This window comes from Myiozetetes cayanensis, unplaced genomic scaffold, assembly GCF_022539395.1.
Source record: "Myiozetetes cayanensis isolate MyiCay16 unplaced genomic scaffold, myiCay2020 scf2-11, whole genome shotgun sequence".
Lineage (NCBI taxonomy): Eukaryota > Metazoa > Chordata > Aves > Passeriformes > Tyrannidae > Myiozetetes > Myiozetetes cayanensis.
In genome coordinates this window covers 66,017,052-66,027,183 of record NW_026087411.1, presented here as the reverse complement: position 1 = coordinate 66,027,183, position 10,132 = coordinate 66,017,052, and the positions used below count along the sequence as shown (strand labels likewise).

At 39.6% G+C, this 10,132-nt stretch overlaps 1 protein-coding gene across 2 annotated transcripts; it reads right to left on the bottom strand.

Moving 5' to 3' along the window:
* ZUP1 (zinc finger containing ubiquitin peptidase 1) lies at positions 1-10,055 on the bottom strand. 2 transcript variants are annotated; one of them, XM_050316887.1, is made up of 9 exons: positions 9,810-10,055; positions 7,106-7,222; positions 6,323-6,432; positions 5,413-5,581; positions 3,763-3,951; positions 3,278-3,446; positions 2,451-2,602; positions 1,899-2,119; positions 1-698 (listed from the first exon to the last, which is right to left on the bottom strand). In XM_050316887.1, exons 1-9 carry the CDS (start codon positions 10,033-10,035, stop codon positions 651-653), a joined length of 1,401 nt encoding a protein of 466 aa, XP_050172844.1. In that variant the 5' UTR covers positions 10,036-10,055; the 3' UTR covers positions 1-650. The 2 variants fall into 2 exon arrangements, with proteins under 2 accessions (XP_050172844.1, XP_050172845.1); XM_050316888.1 differs by lacking the exon at positions 1,899-2,119.
* Positions 10,056-10,132: the final 77 nt, after the last annotated feature.

The window sequence follows — 10,132 nt, the reverse complement described above, 5'->3', positions numbered from 1 at the left end:
AAAACATATTTATTTTATTTATCCACGCTACAAAAGAAATATCTTCCTATACCTCAAAGGATTGTCTTGCGCAGCATCTAAAGCACACGTACTCTATCTGGACAGTACTTTCTTAGACCTCACAGCCAATGCCAACATTGATCCACCTCTGTGTTCATGCTTACAGATGATACCTCTAGAGAAACCACCTAACTGAAAAGAAGTTCAGTAGTAAACTAATCCCCTGTGGAACAGACTGTACTGTGAAGAAACAGAGGACCAGTCACAGAGGGCAAATAATTACATTTACAGACATAAACCATGACCAGGAACTCCAGCAAAGTAGTTCCATAGTATCTTTATCCACTGCTTATTAACAACAGTGCATAGTTTGATACAAGACAGTAGGTGTTGCTCATTTAAGCAACTAAGAAAATAACACATTTTCTAGTAAGACAAAGACTGCAGCACTTCAGAGTTAGTTACATCAGGATGGCAGTTTTGACTGAACACCAAAACTACAGGTTTACTCCAGTGTTGTGCTTTTCCAGAACCCCCAAGCATTTACAGAGACATAGTTCAAGTCTAGAAATTGTTGAGTTAGAGTCACAGTCCACAAGTTTAATGTTTTGCATCCAACAAATTCCACAAACAGGTAATAAAGGTATCCTTTAAGGAATCTTCTCTGATGTTAAGACCTGAGAAGCACGGCAGCGAGCCTAAAAATAGGTGAGGAGAGAGGGAAAGAGAATAATTTAATTAACAAAATCGCCACTTTAGAGAGCTTTTTCCAAATTAGTACTGTAGTAAGCTTAATGAGTATAAAGGCTTATATTTCATTTTAATTAAATGGGAGCTTTCAAGATAACATTTTAAACAACTGATATTTTTAAATACAAATAAAATCTTTGAAAATAAGGAAAAAAAAGTACCAAACTAAAGACAACAAACCCACCCCTTCCCAATCCCAAATGACACTTCTTTTTACTGTCTTGAATTTTAAAGCTTTTGTCAGTAGGAGGAGAGGACGGACACATTTCACTAATATTTCTGACATGTTCAGGGCCAGATAACACTTAAGACAATACCCCATTTCAACATACATATGTTAAATACAGTTGAGCAAGTAATTCAGTCACCAGTTATTTAACAGCTTAAATGAAAGTCTGTCCTGAAGTTTGAATGTAAGGCACCACAGAATTGGAATAGGTGTCCTCAGAATCAATTTGTTAGTGTAGGAAAGAGAAAGTCTTAACACAAAACTACATATGGCAATCAGCTGAAACCTTCTAAGGTCTTAAAAAAGCTAAAATGCCCAAAGCCAAACACATGGGAAGGGTTTAGAAAAATTGCAACAACTCAAACATTTAAGTTTCTCAGATCTGTGTTTTAGATATATGAAGTTCTAAATACTTCTAGAAAGCTGAATGCACTAGTTGTAGTGTCCAAGCTGAGAAGACATTGGATGGTTAGGCTCAGTCTCTGTGCACCTTGTTCTTCAGCTAACAAAGGCTGATAGACACCACACAGCTTTACAAAATTGCAATAAAAACCTCTGAACGTATTTTGCACTACGAATCTTTGTAAGTAACTTCCATGGTCACAATTAGGTATTTAGGAGAAAACATTGTAAGAAAATGAAAAGTTAAGAAAAAGCCTAATAAACAGCTGAAAGCTTCATATAAGATTTAGAAGTTGTCAGTTGCAGCAAAGTGGCATTCATATATATGCAAAATGTTTTTGGTTTTGATATCCTGGGATTATATAAACAGAAAGTAGCACAGAAGAAGAACAGGGATAGTGAAGAGATGAAAAAAATCCCCCATGCAACCATGTATGAATGTGCATTTGAGTATTAAAGAAGAGATGCAGATTGTCTTAAATGTTCTTAGACTAAAACTATTTTCTGAAATACATACAGCTTTCTCTTCCAAAGACAGCACCCCATCTACAGCCACTATTTGGTATTGCTTTTCTTTTAGGCTACCCATAAACTTCCGAAGTAGTTTGAGATTAGTTCCATCACTGTTTTGTTTCAGCAGTTTCTGCATTTCTTGGGAAGAACATCCTGGGTCAAATAGTAGCAAACACAAGCTTTTGTTTTTCTTCTCTTCTATTCCAACAACAGTACGACTATGACCTAATATCAAAATAGAGTTTCAGTATTTTAAAAACATATAAATCCCATATACTTCCTTGTAGCATACTAGTGATTTTCAGATCAAGGAATGCATTACTTGAAATTTAGTAAGATAGTTACAAGTAAAGAGCACAACTCAGAAAGTTGAAATCCCAATCACATTCAGTTCTTCCATTCAATAAATTATTCAAAATAAATTTGCTCTTACTAAATACAAAATAAAGCCATGCCTTCAGTTCAATGAGGAAGGATTTTGAAATGCTGCTCTGAATTACAGAACATATCAAGAGAGATAGAGAACAGTAAGAAACCAGCATATAGTGATACTGACCTTGATGTTGCAAGTAGATGGGTGGTTTGGAAGTACATACTACCTTTGCACCACCTTCATTATCTGTAGAATAGTAATGCAAAATCCACTCAAATAAACGAGGGTGTGTACCCATAGGACCAGTTGGTTTGTGAAAGTCAATGATTTGGCATCTACAAAACACAGAGAATGAAAACAACAATAAAATTTCAAGGAGGTTGTTTGCTAAAAAAAAAATTAAAATTCACCTCTTCTCCCTTCCTCCTTCACCAAGAATGTTTTATAAATACAGCAATTCAAGGCATCAGGTGGTCCTTACCACCTTTTTTTGTAATACAGGATAAGGGACAAAGCAATGCAATATATACTGTGCCAAACTGGAAGACTTCTTACATAACAAAGAAATGCTCTATTCTGTTCTGTCTAACAAGAAGTTGTGAAGCTTGTAAAAATTAATGTTAGATTTCTTGTATGTAATACACACACACTAGAGAATCCAATTAAAAGATATAGAAAATAGCTGAAATTCAGATTCTTCTTGAGAAGAGACTTTTAAAGAAATTAAGCTTTTAATCAGTGTTTGAATTCCTGTATATGTGGAATATATATGTGTGTATATATATATATGTATATTTTGCACCAAGTCTCAATGATCTAAACGGTTACTGGGTTTATGTACCTCCATAAGTAATTATACAGATTCATGCTGCACTAAATCAGATCTGTTCACAGACTGGTTAAATTTAAAGTCACTAAGGTAGCTTTGTCATTACACACAAGAATTCTAACTTTTAAAGGTCTAGCACTTAAATTGGCAGTTAAAAATAATAACAAAAAACAGTATTTACTTCATCCTGAGACTGGTTAACAGTGAATAAATTTCACATGCTCCTATCCATGCTTTGGAACCATGTAATCTGTTGTTGAAGTGAGATGCCCCATGAGGATCAAAACCTTCTCTCCAGGCATCTTCAATCATGGACTGAATCTTTGGTATACTAGGAATTAGTGTAGTATCTGGAACAGAAAAGCTTTTGAATTGTAGTTACAGTTATAGAAATAGTCTATTAATTAAAAATATTCAGCTTCTTTTATAAGAGGCAGTTAATGTTACAAAGATGCACCAAAAAAACTGAAGGTAAAACTTCAACCACATCACGTCTTGCAAGTATTCGCCTTTCTGACTCTTTCCACAGTTAAGTCCCTGGGGTATAACAACCATTTAATAGGTATCATTTACCTTGTACATACTTGCTGTGTAAATGAAAGGCAAAACATCAATCAGCAGGTTGTCATCCCAGGTATGTGAAACAAACAGCATTTTGCTTAATACCTCTCAAGCAGTCTCTATACAAGCTGTTCTGCAACAGTGAGGAGAGGAGCATTTGGAAGTTCCTGTAACCACAACCCCAGCCTCTGTCGCCCAAGGATGAGTGGAAGTGATCTACTCCTGCTGAAAGCCATACACGCCTCACATCTTTGTTCTCATTCTGATAGTATTTGCACAATGCTTCAATGACTCCTAAAAGAAGACAAAATATAAAGTTTATCTGCAAAATGAACTACAGAATTTGCAAGAAGATTCTCTACCCAGTTTGGAAATTATACAGATTAATACAATTTATTTTAAAACTTCTAAATGATTCTACATTAAATTTAGAACCCAAATCACAAAACCAGTGGACATTGCACCTACCTAATTTCAATGATCTTTACTTTGATGAATTTATGTACTATGAAGCTTTCATAATGACATCTATTTTTTCACTGTTGCTACACAATGAGTATTTTAAATTAAACAGCTTGGACTACATTATAAACTGCAATAGTCACATTACAATGATATAGAAAAAGTATGTCACCAATAAAGCATTCCTATGTCTCTGCCACCCCCAGTATAACATCCTCTTAAAAACATGGCAACACTTTTTATTCCCTACAACTTATTTTGCCAGGAGAAACAAAAAGGAAAAAAAAAAAAAGGAATGGGACAGAACTTGAGAATTACTGTACATATTTTAAAATAATGTACTCGCAAGATATTCCAAATCCTCCTTTGTTACATGAAGGAACATACTTGGGAATGCTCTCTTCAATCTGTATATGTAAATTCTCAAAGGCCCCTTATTGCCATGCTATTGTGAAGACAATTATTCCATAGTCATCATAAATTATTTTCTGAATACCTCTCTGAAATCCAAATCGTTATCAAGAATGAAAACTTTAAACGTGTTATTTCCATGCAATATACTTAATAGAAGAAATTTTATTTCACCTGTCAAGAACCAAATGGATATTTTGTGAGCTATTGTGAGCTACTGCCATTAGCAATAAGCTAAAAGACCTTTGAAGTGTGGTCTTGGAAGGGAAAGACAAGAGACTCTTTTGAAAGGGACACAGAAATCTATCTGCACTGTATTTTTTTAACAACTATAACACATTTAAAAGAAGATGTATCAAGTAGATGTCTATTCCTCCTAGTCCTCTCTTGGACTTTGTAATCAGATGTGTAACCAGGACACTGTGCTTACCTGCAACAAGCTTACATGATATTACATATAACTGAAACACAAGATTAAAAAACTACTGTAAATCTGAAATCCTACACTAGATTAGGAACCAATTAGTACTAAGTAGTAAACAAGCATACAGGAAACCAACTTGTAATGACAGTTACATCTTTTGATACATACTCTATTTGTGGTCTTAACCAGACAATGTGGTCCCAAAGTTCCAGGGGGGGGAAGAAAAAAAGGAGTAAAAAAAGCCTACAGTTTAGATTACAGATTAGAAACACACCAAGTTTTAATTTCCTTATTAGTTTAGGACTACAAGGGTATAGATTGATCTAGAAAATAAGGATTAGAACTAGGATGCAACTAATACTGAACCACCAATTACATGTTTTGTTACAGACTGGTTTGGTCACTACAACCTAAGTCTAGAGAGTAAAGTCTTAGTCGTATAATTTCAGCATTTTTACCTGAGGTCTTTGTTTTCCCGTCATCTATACCAAAAGCCAAACTTTCCATCATGTCAGCTTTTCTTTTGTGATATTCAAAGGGCTGCATCCTTCCTCTATCAACTTCTCTTTCCATATTCTTTAGAAATTGCTGCTTGTAGCCACCAGAATTATCCAAGCCATACTGTCTCTGTTAGGGATGGAAAGTGCATGACTTACATCACAATTTTAAAATTTACCTGTTGTGCACGTAGCTTTTCAAAATAACTATCACTAACTTTGAAAAACAGACACTAAAACTTCAGAATTACAATTATTTTAGAGCTGAAGGCTAAGTTTCATTCCTGAATATGAGTGTGGGTCTATGAAAGCCGCACCTGGAAAAGCAGGCACATCCCTCTGCTCCCTCTTGGCAGAGCCACTGGCACAGAGGCAGTCTGGCGAGGAGGTGGTAAGAGTGGAAAATGAGTTACCAGGGCTGTGAGGTGGAAGGCAGAGGGAAGCACGACAGAGAGCAGGTGATGGTATTCTGGAAGAGGAGAGCCAGGATGCTCAGGGCCCTTGGCACTCTGACTGCATGCTGCACTGCAAGGCAGAGCACTAGGGCTGGGTGGAGCACAGGCAGCAGGTGTGCTGGTGAGAGCAGTACGGCACGCACAGGGAGCACCCAGCCCCATCCTAAGCCAGCACCACTCAAAGCAGTAAAGCCAAACAGCTAAAGGCAGGCAAGTCCAGCACCTGTGCCAGGATCAGGGTTTCCAAAAGCATCCATTTGCTTCCAACCCACTCCTGCACCATCACCTCAACACAGACTGGTGACCTGCACAGGTCTGACCTGGTTGGGCCACCTCGGGACATTTAAAATTCCAAGATACTCAGTTTCCAATGGCACAACTGTCCATAAGTTTACCATTTAGAAATAATAGTGTACCTGCAGCTTTTTAAATTCCTCCCTCTCTCGCTTTTCTTCTTCTGATCTCTGCCATTTATCTTCTTCAGACTGGAGCTGCTGAGCCAGTTCTAAATCTCTTATGTGTCCACCTACCCCAGAATAACATTCCAAAGAGAGGTGATTTGATCAGAAGGTTAATAATGCTTCGATGGATCACTTATTTAATTTTTAAAGATTCCTTTCTAAGCAGACATATGTAAACACAACTGGGCATTAATTTTAGGAAATGCATCCTAAATTATTTTGAGCTATTAGCAACAAATACTGAAAGGGAATTCAGACTGCATTCAGTCTGCCAAGACTCAGACTCTTGACCTGGACAAAATTTATGCAGTTATTGGAGCAATTACTTAGCAAATAATGCATGTACCTCTACCACTAAGAAGACAGTTTTTGTTTATTATGTTTCATTTCATTGTTAGCAAGAAGTCCCAGTCTCTTGAATACTACACACTTATTAGCTTCTAGGACCATTGCTAGCAGTCTCATAAGGACGTGACAAAACCAAATCTAGGATAAGGAATTTCTAGGATTTTGTTAGCCATGCTAACAAATGAAAGCCATTCTGATATGACTAATGAATCAGCACAAGCATTTGCAGAAAAGAATTGAGGAGAAGAAAAGAACTCATAATATATGTGTTCCATTCTCTTTTAAAATACAGAAATATTTATATTAAATTTTGTGTGAGATTCTATTCGCCAACATGCAAATACTTGTAAACGCTTTCAAGTATTATCCTGCCTGTATCCTTTCACGTACCTTCTGAAAAGCTACGTTCCTCTAAGTGCAAATTCACATGTTCTTCAAGAATCTGAATGTTCATACAGGTAAGACTGCACATAGGACATTCATACAGCTGTTCACCATTTCCAGTGTCTGAAAAAAAATGTAAGTTTCTTGATTAATGCAATTACAGAGGGTTTTCATGAAAATTACCCCCCTAAATGATATACAGTCTAAGTGTTACTGTTGAAATTCTCCAGTGAAAGGCAGTAAATTCTAAACAGCTGTTACTCTCTTAACCACTTAAGAATTTGTATCTAAATACACATCAATTTTAAGACATTTTTCCTGCTTTCCATTAAATTTTGCCCCATTTAACTTACAGATCAAAATTTGCTATGATTATATTTGTATTAAGAAATGCTTAGTCTTAAATATCAAACCCCTAATAAAAAGATCTGTTCTGCTAACAGAACACTTGCTTACAAAAACTTAATATTCATAACACGGTGGTTGATGGGCTGAAAGAATAAAATAAAACGTATTGTAATTCTTACTTTGTTGGTCTTCCTGCATCTCCTTAAATAAATATTCTTTCTGCAGTGTTAGTAGTATTATTGAGAGTACCACATAGGATAAATAAAGTTCAAATGTATTTCTTAGTTCCTCATAGCAGGGTCAAATTTAAACATGTCAAGTTACATGGGGCCTTTTCCAGTCAGTTTTTGAATTTCAAGGACGGACACTCCATACGCTCCCCAAGCAACATATTCCAGTGTTTGACCACTCTCACAGTAAAAAAAAAAAAAAAAAAAAAGGTGTTCTTGCATTTAAATGGCATTCTTTGTATTTTGATTTGTGCCCACTGCTGGTTGTCCTGTCACTGAGATCCACATTGAAGTGCCTGACTCCACCTTTACTGCTCTCCTTTTGAGTCTCTAGATTTTACTTGCACCTTCCTAGGCTCACAAAACACAAGATTTATTATTCTATGGTAGCTGTTTCTGGAAAGCATTTGTCCAGGCTAAATATTCATGATGGGCTGGAGGGAAACTTGGTGGTATAATAAGCTAAATTCACCAGGAGCATTTTACATAACACTGCAAACACAGGGTTTTCTTAAATATACTATGCACACAAAAAAACCAAAACACCCATAAAAACCATTTTTAAAGCATAAATTGCCATGCAGGTAATTTAGTTATTTATTTAAGCTGCACATTATTTGCACCCATAGAAGAAAGATGTTCTTCAATGTTAAGACCTGTTTTTTTGGTTAAAAATAACATTTTAATCACAGATTATGCAGTGTGGTCGATTATACTGCCAAATTCTGCATTCTGATAATCTGTAGTGGGTTTCTGTGGCTAGGTTTTGCTAGCGGGCGGGGCTACAGGGGTGGTTTCTGTAGAAGCTGCTAGAAGCTTCCCCTGTTTGATAGAGCCAATGCCAACCAGCTCCAGGACAGACTTCCTGCCACCGGCCAAGGCCAAGCCAATCAAGAGCGATAGTAATGCCTCCGTGACAGCATATTTAAGAACAGAAAAGTATTGCACAGTAAAAATTCCAGACAGGGAAGGGCAGAGTGAGAACATGTGAACAACAAGGCAGACACCAAGGTCAGTGCAGAAGGAGGGGCAGGAGGTGCTCCAGGCTCCAGAGCCGAGGCCCTGCAGCCCGTGGTGCAGACCATGGTGGGGCAGCTGTGCCCCTGCAGCTCATGAAGAACCATCGGGGTGCAGAGACCCACCTGCAGCCCATGGAGGAGCCCATGCTGGAGCAGGAGGATATCCAAAGGAGGCTGTGGCCCTGTGGGAGGCCCAAGATGAAGCAGGGTCCTACCAGGAACCTGAGAGGACAGAGAAGCCCATGCTGGAGCAGGTTTTTCCCAAGTAACACATGGGACAGCAGTTTGTGAAGAACTGTTGCCTCTGGGATGGACTCATGCCGGAGAAGTCCATCAAGGAGTGTCTCCTGTGGGAGAGACCCCATGGGAGCAGAGGAAGGACTCATCTGAGCAGCGACAGAAACAACTGACCATAACCCCCATCCCCCTGCACTGCTGTGAGGGAGGAGGGAGAACATGGACGCAAGGAAGGGTGGCGGGAAGGTGTTTTTAAGATTATTTTACTTCTCACTCTTTTGTTCTGACTCTGTTAGTAATAAATTCAATTAATATCCCCACTTGGAGTCTGTTTTGCGTGTGATGGTGACTAGTAAGTGACCCCTCTCAGCTCTTAACTCATGAATCCTTTGCTGTTTTTTTTTCTCTCCTCCATCCTGTTGCAGAGGGGAGTGAGAGTGCGGCTGTAGTGACTGACTACCTGCCCTCCAGCCAGGGTCAATCCACTACATCATCATTTTTATCTTGCCAGTATATATAGTTTGTTTCATCATGAATGCCGTCTTCTAAGGGAATTATCCTCTAGCAAAGATGCCATCAGTAAGCTTCTGAAACAGCTACCAGCAACTTTGGACAGTTAGCCAAAATAAAATTCTGACCATGCCTAAAGTAAAATAACTATTCAGTTGCGCTTTCGGTCACTCGCTTCCCCTTTCTAAGTGACTCTTCCCCATCGCCCTCAGTCGCTGCCCCGTGTTTGCACCCAGAAGCGGCCTCGGAGCTCTCCGGGATGGAAGCACAGAGGAGGAGGCACTCCGGGAGCATCCCAGCGCGATGCGCTCATCCCGGGTCGGTTCTCCGCTCCCCGACCGCAGGGGGAGAACGCCCCTCGCTCACCCGTGCCCGGCGCGCCCAGCAGGTGCCCGTGCCGCTCCCAGACGTGCTCCTCCAGCTCCCGCCCCGCCGCCTCCCCGCAGAACGGGCACTCGTGCGGTGCCCCGGGGCAGGAGGAGCCCGGAGGCCCCGGCTCCGGGTGGGCCGTCTCCAAGTGCCGGCGGAGCGGGCAGCGGGGCTGGCGGCGGCACAGGGGCAGCGCCTGCCCGCACACGTCGCACAGCACCATCGAACCCGCACAGACACCGATGCCCGCCCAGGAAACACGGCGCGCCGGCTGCCTCCCAGTACGTCCAATCCAGCCTTGCCTTGCCCTGCCCCGCCCC